Source organism: Oryza brachyantha, chromosome 11 (assembly GCF_000231095.2).
Source record: "Oryza brachyantha chromosome 11, ObraRS2, whole genome shotgun sequence".
NCBI lineage: Eukaryota > Viridiplantae > Streptophyta > Magnoliopsida > Poales > Poaceae > Oryza > Oryza brachyantha.
Genome location: NC_023173.2, coordinates 5,163,889 through 5,178,281, shown reverse-complemented (window position 1 = coordinate 5,178,281; position 14,393 = coordinate 5,163,889). Strand labels below are relative to the sequence as shown.

General features: G+C 40.5%; 1 protein-coding gene across 1 annotated transcript; it reads left to right on the top strand.

Moving 5' to 3' along the window:
• The first annotated feature begins 377 nt into the window (after positions 1 to 377).
• Positions 378 to 1,678, top strand: LOC121055791 (F-box/kelch-repeat protein At2g44130-like). Its single transcript, XM_040529051.1, has one exon. It carries the CDS (start codon positions 452 to 454, stop codon positions 1,589 to 1,591), a length of 1,140 nt encoding a protein of 379 aa, XP_040384985.1. The 5' UTR covers positions 378 to 451; the 3' UTR covers positions 1,592 to 1,678.
• Positions 1,679 to 14,393: the final 12,715 nt, after the last annotated feature.

Sequence of the window (14,393 nt, the reverse complement as noted above, 5' to 3'; positions counted from 1 at the left end):
GATTCATCTCGTTTCGTAATATAAGTCTTTCTATCATTGCCTAGATTCATATAGATGATAATGAATCTAGACACGCATATAAAGTATATACATTCATCTATCAATTAATTTAGGCAAAAGTTAAAAAGACTTATAATATAAAACGGACATAGTATTATATAAATCGGAGATTGATTACGATTTACGGCTATACTGGAGTATTATCGAACTTGTTCTCGAGGGACTGCAAGACTGCAGGATGAACCGGCAGAAAAACAGCAGCTTTTCAATTTTTTTAAATCAAACTTTTTAATTAAATTTTCGCTTAGCGGTGGAGATCCACCAATGACACGGCGCCACGTAGCGCGTAGTGAGCTCTATTAAAGCACCCCCTCTCCACTGAGAGGGGCGACCCATCCGTTCACAAGAAGAGGGAAAAAAAAAGGAAGAGGAGAAAAAAAAATTCGTGGAGATGAGGAGCCCGAGGAGCCGTGCGCTGGAGCGCGACGCCGCCGCCGTCGAGCACGTCGAGCTCATCCCCGGGATGCCCGACGACGTCGCCGTGGACTGCCTGGCGCGCGTGCCGCACGGGTCGTACAGGGCGATGCGGCGGGTGTGCCGCGGGTGGAGGAGCGCGGCCTCGGCGCCGGCGTTCGCGGTGGCGCGCGCCGAGGCGGGCGCCAACGAGGACCTGGTGTACCTGCTGCAGTTCGCGAACCCGGCGGCGGGGGCGGGGGGCGAGGGGCCGAAGGAGGACGGGGACGCGCCGGCGAACTCGCCGGCGTACGGGGTGGCGGTGTACAACGTGACGACGGGGGAGTGGAGGCGGGAGAAGGCGCCGCCGGTGCCGATGTTCGCGCAGTGCGCGGCGGTGGGGACGCGGCTGGCGGTGCTGGGAGGGTGGGACCCCGAGACGTTCGAGCCGGTGGCGGATGTCCACGTGCTCGACGCCGCCACCGGCGTGTGGCGGCGCGCGCCGCCGATGCGGTCGGCGCGGTCCTTCTTCGCGTGCGCGGAGGCCGGGGGCAAGATCTACGTGGCGGGCGGGCACGACAAGCACAAGAACGCGCTGAAGACGGCGGAGGCGTACGACGCCGTGGCGGACGCGTGGGACCCGCTCCCGGACATGTCGGAGGAGCGGGACGAATGCGACGGCATGGCGACCATCGCCGGCGATCGGTTCCTGGCGGTCAGCGGGTACCGCACGGCGCGGCAGGGCGGGTTCGAGCGCGACGCCGAGTGGTTCGACCCGGCGTCGCGCGAGTGGCGCCGCCTGGACCGCGTCCGCGCGCCCCCCTCCGCCGCCCACGTCGTCGTCCGCGGCCGCGTCTGGTGCATCGAGGGCGCCGCCGTGATGGAGTGGCTCGGCGACCGCCGCGGCTGGCGCGAGGTCGGCCCCTCCCCTCCCGGCCTCAAGGCCGGCACCGCCCGCGCCGTCTGCGTCGCCGGCGGCGAGCGCGTCGTCGTGACCGGCGCCGTCGAGGACGCCGACGGCGGCTCCGGCCGCCACGCCCTCTGGGTGTTCGACGTCAAGACCAAGAACTGGACCGTCGTGCGCCCGCCTCCCGAGTTCGCCGGCTTCGCCTTCTCCGTCGCCGCCGTCCGCGTCTGAAGACCCGAGACACTCCCCCACCTGCTCCGCCATTGACAGATCCTCTCCGCCTCCGGAGATCTACTACACAACCAGTACTACTCTACTAGTATGTGCCAAGAAAGAAGAATCCAGGTGAGAAGAGAGAACCGGAATGGGGAGAGCTCGTGAGCTTGTGGTGAGATGTGAAGCTTCTCTCCTCCTCTCTCTCGCCTCCTCTGTTGTTGTGAGGTTGATGATGATGAGTGTGGTGTTTTTGTCGCAAGAAAACCATGGAGGAGGAGGACGACGATCTGTTCTTGGATCTCCTCCTCCTCCATCGTTTAGCAATAATCCATTGTACATATTATCCCCTCCGCAGTGAGATGCAGATTGCACATCATCCTGTCTCCAAAACCATCCCCATCTCATCTCGATTTCTTGGATCTTGGCCGGCGCCGAGCGGTTGGCAATGGCGGTGGATCTGGAGCTACCCGTGTACTTGGGGATCAAATTTAATTTAATTTAATTTTATGGTTCGCAAATTGGGCGATGCGGGAAGCACGTCGCCGTCGGAGGCGAGCTGGCCGATGAAGGAAGAAGATAAGGTCGGCAGCGAGCTGAGGATGGCGGCCATGGTGGCGTGATTTGCGTGCGCCCCCCGGATTGGAGTGAGTGGGATGGCCGCCATTCTTGCGTCACACAACTCCCAAGCCCTCCTTGCTTTCTTCTCCTCCTCTCAAAAGAGTTGATTTTTTTTTTCTAAATTTTTTTGTCGCAGCAAAGGAGAGAAGAGAGAGATCTCTCGTAGCGTTTACTTTCGTTTTTTTTAAAGGAATGCTACTGTACAGTATACCGTTTATACCGAAAGGTACGGCGTTACTTTGTTTAAGTAACATATTACTTTTATGGTAATATGTTAATTATCAGGTAACATGATATCACAAATGTACGAGGCATGTACCATATCCAGGTAACATGGTATCTCATATGTATCGTGTATGATATTTCAAGGTAACATGTTCAAGTAACATGGTACCTTCCAAGTAATATGGTATCTCGCATGTCCTATGTATGATACCTGAAAAGTAACATATCTGGTACCAGTGGTATCATGAACAATATCATATCATCGGTAACGAATCCTCATCGTCGTCATCATCGTCGCCGTCGCAGCTACCGTTGACCGCCACTAGCAACTCCTGGCCACCGTCGCCGCCAGTCATGAGGCCGTCATCATAGTCGTCGAAGGAGCGGGCGTCATTAGGGTCGGCCACGTCGGTGAGGTCGACGGCGGAGACACGGTGGCTGGGAACCTAGGGGTGGTGACGATTATCACGACCGGTGTGCTGTTTAATGGTCCATGTGTTCGCTTCCATTAGCATTTCTTTGTTGTGATGATGTTAATTAAAGTTTTGGATTTGGACGTCGATGCGGAAGCTAGCCAGCTACGGGATCGAAGCAGAAAATGTCGCGCCAGCCAAACGTGGATCCAGGCCACCGCCATCGCCGTTGTTGCCGTAGTCGTCGTCGTCGCGGTAGTTGCTGCCATCGCCATTGTTGCTGCAGTCGTCGCCGTCGCCTTCGCCGTCGTCGTCGTCGTCGCCCGCACTAGGGTGCTCGATGGGGAGGCAGCGGAGCCCCGGTTGCCCAAGGTATCCTGCCTCGACAGCGTCTGGTCATAGGCGTAATAGCAACCATCGTGTCGTCCCACTGGCGTAGGAGCAGCATTGTGTCGTCCTATCAGCGTAGGAGCAGCAGCAGGAGGGAGGCGTCGCTGGTGGCCGCGGTCACGCGCGCAGCGGTGAAGCTCAAGGGGAGGTAGCAATCACTAGTTGGATCCCGTTTCAACGGGATCCCGTAGTGTAGTTTTTCCTTTTTTTTTAAACAAGTTTAGGGATGTATGTGGACATCCACTTGTCCGGAATCGTTCTCGAAACTTGTTGACTGAGATAATATGGACTATGGTTTTCCTCTAAAATACGTGGGGTTCTAAACAGGGTTTAGGATTTCATTCTGAGATAGACCTCGTTTAGTTCTAAGGGTCCCTTTGAATCATATGAATGAAAAAAACGAAGAAATAGAAAAAACATAGGATTCTGACAGGAATGTAGATGTAAAACAGAGGATTGCAAAATACAAAAAAAAATATAGGAATGACCGTTTGATTGGACCATAGGAAAAATACAGGAATTTGAGGAGAGATATAGACTCAAAGGATTTTTTTCATGAGGTTCCACCTCTTACTAAATTTCCTCCAAAAACTTGTATAGGAAGATGCATTCCATATAAATTTCATAGGGTTTATTTATTTGATTCAAAGGACTTTGTAGGAAACATTCATATAGGAATAAAATCCTCTAAAATTTCTATGAAATTCCTTTGAATCAAAGGGGCCCTGAAATTTTTTTCCCAAAAATATCACATCGAATCTTGAGACATCTAAATAGAGCATTAAACATAGATGAAACAAAAAACTAATTATACAGCTATGAAAGAAATCTTGAGATGAATCTTTTAAGCCTAATTAGTCTATGATTAGTCATAAGTACTACAGTAATCCACCTATGGTAATGACGGATTAATTTGGCTCAAAAGATTCGTCTCGCGGTTTCTAGGCTAGCCGTGAAATTTGTTTTTTCATTTGTATCAGATAACCCCTTTCGATATCCTATGTCACCTGATCACAATACCATAGCGTGTTTGCAGTCAATTCCATAACAATCTTCTCTGCTCCTCTTATTCTCTTCTATTCTCTTTGTTATAATAATTTTGGTTATCTCTAAATTTATATGGATGCTAACAAATCTAAATATATACTCCTTGGTTGATGGCATTGATTTTTAAATTTATATTTGACTATTATGATATGATTTAGTACTCGAAGAGCTTTCAGCATTACTTAATAGTTTTGCATATTTAAAAAATATAAATTGGACAAACCATTGAACATCAGTATGAAAGCCAACGATATCAAATAAAAACCAGAGACGGCATCAAATAAAAAAACTAAAGAGAGTATAGACCATATACATTAATCAACGAATCTGAGTAGAGTTAAAACATCTTGAAACTGAAAGAGTAGATAATTTAAGAGAGTCATCTTTTCACTTTTGTATTTGCTTATAAACCAAAATTTAAGTTAACACCCTTAAATTTGTAGTTGATTTTATGAATTTTATATCATAGTTTTATTTATAAATTATTTTTTGTTTGTAAATATATTATTTGACTTAAAAAAAAAGCTAAACAAGGACCATATAAGTTGGCCAAACGGTTAAGCTTTGCTAGCTGCTGAATAATTCAGAATAAAATCACTACATGCATTGCTTATGCCAATAATTTAGAGAAAAACCACCACATACATATTGCACCAAAGTACAAAAACCAGAGGGCAAAGGTAGTGAATAGATAGGTACACAAATCACAAATCAATAGTTCTTCAATCATTCAACCAACAATCACACACAAATCAAGCATGGCCACAGAATGCAGCATGCATGGAAGGCCTTCTGAATAACCTCACCAGGCAAATGAAGGAAAATCTGCTTGATGGTGACGGCCTGACGGCACAGTACCAGACGTCAAAAAGTGTTTTAGATACGAATGAAAAAACGAATTTCACGCGTCGACTAAAAACCGAACCGTGAGACGATGAATCTTTTGAGTCTAATTAATGTCATTAGAGTATGTGGGTTACTGTAGTACTTATGGCTAATCATAGACTAATTATAGTCAAAAGATTCATCTCATGATTTCTCAAATAACTGTGCAGTTAGTTTTTCATTTCATCTATGTTTAATGCTCTATTTAGGTGTCTAGAGATTTGATGTGATGTTTTTAGAGGAAAATTTTTAGCAACTAAACAGGGCCAGAGAGACTGCTCTCGGATGGGAGTATAATGTTCTCAGATAACATATCGAAAAAGTTTCCCTAATTATTTTATTTATTTGGAAATGAGAAAAATGCTAGATAAGTACAAATATGTATGGAGTGTATCCGATAAGTATATATATGTTGGCATATTTAGGCCGTGTTCGGCCAGGTGGAGGGGAGGGGTTAGTTATCCGGCGTAGAAAAAATAGTAAAAGATTAGTACATGATTAATTAATTGTTAATTATAAAAAAATATAAAATAGATTAATATGGTTTTTAAAACAACTTTTATATAGAATTTTTTTAAAAAATACACCGTTTAGCAGTTCGGGAAGCGTGCACGTGAAAAACGAGTAAATCGAAGGTTAGGAGGAGGTGTGCCGAATGCGGCCTTAGGCTACGTTCGTTTCTCCTTTGAGCTAGAACACATGAATTAAAGATTTTTTGATCTTTATAATAACTATTTAGTGGTATAAATAATTGAATTAACTATGGGCCTCATCGGATGATCTATGCTGAAAATACGCCAGACGGTACATTATTAGAAGAAAATAACTCATAGCTAAAACTTAACATTTGAGTTCTTAATGACTTAAACACTGATGCTAAAAAGAAACTAGGATGACAAAACATTGAATTTTAAAGTTCAAGTTTTGGCAATGCCACACACGTATTAGGCCAAAAGATGGGAGCACCGACACGTTTTCCACCTACGGAGGAAGAAATCATCAAAATATCCTCCTCCTCCAAAGGGCCTACTATAAATTTGAAATTCTTCTTTAGAAAAAATAAGATAATAAATTTATCGATGATTTTTTTTCATAAAACGTAGTATTTCATAGTTCAAAAAGTGGACATATAAAAGCTAAGGAAAAAACGGATAAAAAACCAGAAAAAACCTCTGAGTGATCGATGAATGCAAGCTCACGAGGTGATGAATTCTGCGAGATTTTGTGTAATTATACACGACCTTAGCATGTTTGGGCATCCAAGTTTGGGTGATAAAATCTTGATGAAATCATGAAACACTCGCTCCGAAGATTCTTACAAACCATTTTTTTTTAGGCTGCAATGAAAATTACATCGTTTTAAAATGTAACTGTATAACTTTTCAGAGAGACAATTATTTGAGCTACATCATATAAGCCACGGACAGTTTTAAAATTTAATGTTAATGCTATGTTTTTTTTCCCCATATTTCCTTGTAAACTTCTACTACTAGCAATAACATATACTCTCTCTATCTCTAAATATTTGACGTCGTTAACTTTTTTTATACACGTTTAACTATTCGTTTTATTTAAAAAATACATAACTATTAATTATTTTTATATCATTTTATTTATTGTTAAATATATTTTTATGCATATATATAGCTTTATATATTTTTAAAAAAGACGAATAGTCAAACGTATATAAAAAATATTGACGGTGTCAAACATTTAGGGATAAAGGGAATACAATTTTTTGCCTAAACTATTTTTCGTTATCCTGATCAAGTCAAGGGCTGTAGGAGGATGAGTTTTTCCTTCTGGTCCGAACAGATGTCGATAGACATGTACCGCTATCGAGCTAAGCAGTTAACCAACGAGAAGTAATCCAATGCTAGCTCTGCTTTAGGTGATAAGATATTTTAGGTACCCTTAAATTCATGAAATTTATGTGTATGATATTAAATTTAAACACATACAAAATTCTTTTATAGATACAAGAATAAATCTAAATATAACAAAACTATCCTGCAATATAGACCGGGGTGAATCACACTGTTTGTCCTTTTGCATATACCTAGGAATCAAAATTTGAATTTTTAACCTTATATTTAGAGTTGATTTTTTAGTTTTTTTATCATAATTTATTTTCGGACTTTTGTTTTTAGATCGCTAATACATGTATATAAAATTTTTATTTATAAAATATTTTTCGTTTGTAAAAATACCATTCCTATTTTCCAACAAAAAAACTAAAAGATTGGCAACCAATATTTAGTACGGGAGCTCGTGCTGTCTGTACTCTGTACGAGCCAACCGCTTCCCATCGAACTATCGCTTGGAAACGCAAGGAATTGAAGAGAATCTATTAAAAGGCCCTGCAAATAGCCAAGTGTCGCATTCCATGACATCAATGTGCTTCCTTCCTTCATTGACAAGTTCGTAATATCAACCATGATACCGCTTGTATGGTACGATCTCTCTTTGAATTATTCAGCCCCCTTTAGGGTGGGTTTGGGACCAGGGACTTGTCCCATCGAATATTTGGATATTTATTATAAATAGTAAATATAGACTATTAATAAAATCCATCTATAATTTTAAACTAATTCGCGTGACGAATCTATTGAGCTTATGTGATGTTATAGTAAACATGCTCTAATTATGAACTGATTAGGCTTAAGAAATTTGTCACGCAAATTAGCTCTCATTTCTGTAATTAATTTTATAATTAGTCTACGTTTAATATTTATAATAAGTGTCCAAATAGCCGATGTGACATAGGGTTAAAAAGTTTAGCCCCATCTAAACACCTATTAGTTCCTAATTATTTTCCAAAACATCACATCAAATCTTTGAACACCTAAACAGAGCATTAAACATCAACAAAAAACTAATTACACAGTAAGGAGAGAAATTGTGAGACGAATCTTTTGAGTCTAATTAGTATATGATTAGCCATAAGTGCTACAGTAACCCATATATGCTAATGACGGATTAATTAGGCCTAAAAGATTCGTCTCGCGGTTTCCAGGCGAGCTATAAAATTTATCTTTTTTCATTCATGTCCAAAAACTCCTTCTGCCATCCGGTCAATCGTCCGACGTCAAAAAAAAAATTTCTTTTCACGGAACTAAATAGGCCTCAATAACGAAGGCAAGCTGCTGTTGCTGATGATGGTCAGTGTGACGGTTCTTGTGGGGGTGGAGGATCGCGTTCATGGTTGACTTACCCTACTTACCGAGATCCCCACGAGTTTTATTTGGAAGGGTATAACTCAGGACGTACACGAACACACACTACAACACACGCACATACGTGTGCGCATCCTTACCACACGTTTAGGATTTTAGGGTGCGTATGCGTGTGAGGAAAAAATCTCCGTGTGAGACGCGCGAGTTGCGATCTGGATCGAACTCGCGTGGGCTGCTCGTGGGCCCACGCGGCTAGCCACTCGAGCAACGCTCGGTTCTCCGCGCGAGTTTTTGCAGTTCCGAAGGATGCCTGAATGGGTTGGAACAACGGATTTTTGGTTTTGTTCTTTACGACAGAAGAAGAAGACGAGAGATTATATGATTTTGTGATAGCTATTTAATAGTGTAAACGATAGAATTAGTAAATATAGAGTTAAAAGTTTATTTTAAAAAGATGAGACGACGATGAATTTCTATACATAAAATTTTTAAAATAAAATACACCGTCTATCTGTTCGGAAAATGTGTACTAACAAGCCGAGAAAAAGTTAAAGAATTGGATTATTGGAGGATAAGAACACAACCAAATGTGGGGGATCATCGCAATTTGTGAATGAGCACGACTACACGTACGACTATTTTTGTACGATGTTTGCATGATAAAACGTTTCTCTACTAAAGGGCTTATGAGCGCCATTACGTTAATCCCGTGCCCTTCGAGCCACTATGTTTGATCATACCAATATTGAAAGAAAATATCATATGCATAGCGTTTTTCATTCGTGAACCGTGATGTCACGGTGTTTAAATTTTAGCGCTTGGAACATTCCATCGTCGGAACGGGTCTTGGATTTCAGAGAATTTAGGCTCGTTTACACGCTTAACTAGTTTAGACCGGGCGAAAGTTTTAGTAGCACCTAAGGTTTTAGATTCGACTCCTGGTTGAAGCAAATTTTCTAGGATTTTCTAACGGCTTTATGCTTTCAGGGTAGGCGCCGTTCTCTAGAAAAAAACTAGTGTAGACTGGGATTAAACTCATGAGGACGAAAGGCTAAAGGGCGTGGTCACCATCACGCCGTTAATTTTGCTGCTCTTTTTGTATTGCCATGACTGGTCCAAGGAATTTTAATTTTCTCCCATTCCATGCTTGGTCCCAAAGAAAAAAACTCTGAATTTGTGATCTACCGGAGGATGAAATGAACCTTCTTGCCAAGAAAATGGAAAAGAAAGAAGGAAAAGCCAAGGATAAGAACGACAAGCACGACGGCTTCCATAAATTTTGGCAGCTGATGCTGAGGCACGCAGTTTTGGTTTGTAGCGTCCAGAGAGAAGCGACGACTTGGCTGCGAGGAATCGATGCTTGGTTTGCTGACGGCAGCTAGGGATTTAATTTGTTGAAAGCTCCGTGGAACAGACTGGATTGATGATATGAGCAGGTTCCCCTTACCGTTTTTACCGGAAAACCGCGGTACAGCGCTCCCGTGGATCCCGCAAGATAACTGCAAAAACCGTAAAAACCGCAACGAATTTGAAAACAAAAAATTTGAATTCAAAACCGCGCGGTAAACGCGGTTACCGCGCGGTTTTGCACGGTTACACCGCGGCGCGGTGAGTACGTGCTGAAACAACACACCAGAACGGCGGAAACTGTGATTTCCCACACGGTTTTTTAGCCGAAATCGTGGTTACCACGAGGAAATCGCAGGTGTTGATGTCAAATACAAAAATACATTAAAAAAATCTTAAAAAATACATGAAAAACAGGAAAATATTTTGTGACTATATTTGTGAGTTGTGACATAGAAAAAAAAGGAAAATAGAACATGTTTTAGGAAAAATAAGAAAATTTTTACATGACTTTTTCTAAATTCTTGATATTGCAACATACAAACATACACCGTCGTATGACTCATATCGTCCTTCACCACATAACTCACACCAATAACAAGTAACAACTTCATTTTGATTGATACATCACAACTATACCTACTACCAATTATTATTAAAGTGCACGTATAATTTTTTTCTATACATATTTTCCATATATCTATCGTTGTATATTTGTATTTTAACATTACGTACCCTAGTGTCTAGTGTAAATTAATAATGACTTAATAACAAAATATTCTTAACCATCTTCCTATGAAATATTATTTGCAATAGGCTATTTTTTGTTTTGTTTCTCGAAATTCTCGTTTATGATTTTTAATTACGCCAGAAATACATTTTTTTCATGAATTTCTTTGACAAAACTACATTATATATCCACATATACAACATATATTTTTTTATTAAATTTTCTCAAATTTTTTAAATTTTTCTCAAATTTAAATTTGATTACCGCGGCTTACCGATCCCATCTCCCTGTGGACCCTGCGAAAACCGCGGTTACCGCCGCGGTAACCGCGGTTTTGCCAACCCTGGATATGAGGACCAAGGGAACAATGTCGTCCGCATCGTTGGGCTTTTTTTTAAAAAAAAGAACTAAATGATATATTTATAAACAAAAAATAATTTGTAAATATAATTTTTTTAATGTTCTTTAATGATCTAAAAGTAAAGACTGAAAAATAAACAATGGTGAAAAAGCATTAAATACCTCCAAATTTAAGATTGAAAATTTAATTTTTGGCTTATAGACAAATGCAAATATAAGTTTATGTGGCTGAGCTAATCCTTGGCATGCCAAGCGAGGGGAGTTATTAAATACAATTAATTATGTATAAATTATTACAAACATGAAAATTTAAAAGTTCTGCTGGAAACATATTATGCTTAAATAGTTTGGAAAGCATGGCCACGAAAAATAGGGAACCGACTTAGCCATTCGGTATATTCGAACGCACCTGAATTTGAGAGGACCAAAAAGAATAACAATATTACAATAATAAAGGCAAATTAAGGTGATCCGTTAGAAAATAATCATTAGTTTTTTTAACTTAATAAATATGATTTTTGAAAGCAGTTTTTATAGAGTTTTTCAAAAATAAAACAAGAAATGTACCCACAGGAGATGAGGGACTTTTTTCCACCTAAACCCTCTATGCCAAACACTGCCTAAGAACAAGATAAATAATATAGCTAACTATTGGCTCTAAAAATTAACACATTATTTATAACCAATCTAATAGTTAATTTATATAATAGTTGCATATCGATTCTGTATAATATTTGTACATGACTCATAGCTCTTTTCCATAGTATGTTGGACCTTGTGTGGTACAGATGGCTATAAATCCTCTCCATTTTTCCTCTGTACTTTCATCTCTCCTTTCATTACCCATTTTGTTTCACTTGTGTAGTATTCAGAAAAATTCATGTGTGTGGTGAGGCTCACCGGACTTGCAGGTTAAGTGGCTGTTTGGTCTGTTGTCACACTAATGAAACAAATGAAACCTGAGTTGAACTTTCACCATTACCAAACACAGGGGAAGTTAGAATCTGGTTAAAAGTTCAGTTGGAGTTGAAACTTGAGAGGAGCATTTTCTTCACTCCATGAAAACTGCATCGAACTGAAAAAGTCCATAATTGTTGATCCAAAAAAGAGTACATGTTCATCAAGCCGTATAATCTAATGGCTTCCGTTTCTGTTTTCTCCTCGACACATTGGCATGGGAGTTGCAACAAACATTGATTGAAAGCACAAAGCAGCACGCATCCTCATGTACAGTTTTCTTTTTTAATTTTCTCCTTTGAAAAACTAAATAATGTTATCGAGACCAACTAACGGTAGCTATCAAATTATTTCAGTTTGTTCAGCATTCCAAAAACACATTATGTATTGCATGTTTTCGCAGCAGGTGGCATTAATTAATCGGATCCTCTATAAATTTGTGTATCTCCAAAGTATACTATTAGTGATAGTGAGTTGCACCCAGCCATCTTCCTAATTACCTGCATGCAAGTTCCAAATCAAGCTAACAAGCAAATTAATCATCCACCCCATGCAATCTCATTATTCTGCTCCAGCTTATAAAAAAATAAGCTTATATCAATCTAACCAAATGAACTTAAATTATAATAATTCTAAGCAGAAACAAACATCGCGTAATTTACCAACAAGTTCCAAATTAAGCCAACAAGCAAGCAATCATCCACCCATGCACTGCACCCTGCTGATCAGTAGGCAGCTGCTCACTGTAATCGGTTGCTAGGCAGGTAAGCCTGCATTAAAGTTGCAATTAAGCTCATTAATTTCGTATAGTAGCTAGTTAAAGGGGAAATTTAGTGGTTCCTGTACAAGCAGTACTAGCCCGTAGTGGTAGTGAACATTTCCAGAGCCTTTCTTGAAAGCTCCACGGAACAAACTTGGCCGCGTTCGGCAGAGAGGGGAGGTAAGTTAATTTACCCGGTATGAAAAACGTAGTAATAAATTAGTATATAATTAATTAATTATTAAAAATATAAAATAAGTTAATATGATTTTTAAAACAACTTTCCGATAGAACTACTTTGGAAAAAATACACCGTTTAGCAGTTCGAAAAACGTGCACGCGGAAACCGAGGGAGGCTTAGTGAACTTATCCCCATGACCGAACACGGCTTTAATACAAATAATTGTTGTACCTCTTATGGATGACACCAGGACGAAAAACATGAGATTCACCTGATGATGACACTGCTACATAACCTCAAATCTCTGACAAATCGTACATGACAGCTCAAAGAGACCTGCCATAAAGGATTATTCACAAAATTTGGATTGCTTCATGCATTTGGAATGGCTCAACAACTTTGTCAAGCGAAAACCTTGGTGTTTGTTTGGTTTGTAGCCATACGAAGCATGTGAAACACTTAAACCTAACCTGACCTTTGGCATTACCAAAATCAAAATGATTGAGAAAGCCATGTTCGAAAAGTCTGTTAGAAGTTAGCAAAATGGAGGCGTAAAGAAGCATAATATTTCGGAAATTATTGCATCATGTTAAAATGGACATGAAACAGAGCAATATATGATTTTCTCTGGAACTAGACATAGAGCCATAGTTGCTATTGGTTGTTGAGTTAGAGCAATTGGAACTAAACAACAGTAAAATTTCTGTAGCCACTAAATTTGTATTGCCTTGGTCAACTAATATAATGGATTCTATATTTCTTTTAGACCGAGGATAAAAAAAGGGCCATAGTGTATCTTATTAGAACAAACTGTTAGGAACGAGAGAGTGATTGGGAATAATTTCATATGACAATACAATAAGAGATGGTTGGATGAATAAAGTAGTACTCTCGTATGTATTACATTTACAGATAACATTTCAATAATCTCTTATATTTATGGACAGAGACAGTGACAGACGTAACAATTCTGCCTTGTAGGTTTAGCAGCTGCCTACATGGAACCCTAGATGTGCATGGGCTGGTCCCTGCAATTGCTAGGCTCTGGGTCTGGGTGGGCCTCCTTGCTGCCCAAGTTAGATACGGCTAGCCCAAATTGATGGTCCATGCCAGTGTGATAAATCATCTGAAAGCAACTCTTCACCCTTTTTTTCAGGTTCTTGTCCCTATTTTTGGCAGTTGATGAACTCATCAGATTAGACCTTCGTTAAGGTTCTTGATGGTGTCCCTATTCGATCTGGATGATGAGGTAGAGGATGAAAGGAACAAACATGCATAGAGTTTCACCTCTTGTGTTTGTTAGTACCTAGCTAGGGTTTATAGGATTTAGGTTGCTACCTTAGCTTCACGCATGTAGGAAGGCTCATCGACTCGTGGTTTTAGAGGTTGTTTGGTTGGTTGTCACACGTAAAGTATAGGAAACACATGAAACCAGAGTTCAATTGTACTATTATGTTAGCAAAGTCAAGGGCAACGAAAAGTTTGTTAAGGGCTCGATTAGAGTTTGAGAACAAGAGTATTTCCATCAATCCATGAAAGCTGTGTCAAACTAAAAAGTCATTAAGTTCGGTTAGGTGATGAACAAAACAAGAGTTCATGCTCTCTATGTTTTCTACTCGACAGATGGGTGCATGATGGAAGTTGGCGCCAACATTGAATGAAAATATGCACTATTTTTTAGTTTCTCCTTCGAAAAACTAATAATGTTATCGAAACTAACTAACGGTA

Coding starts and splice junctions, on each gene's coding strand:
- LOC121055791 (XM_040529051.1), top strand. CDS start 452: ATGAGGAGCCCGAGGAGCCGTGCGCTGGAGCGCGACGCCGCCGCCGTC.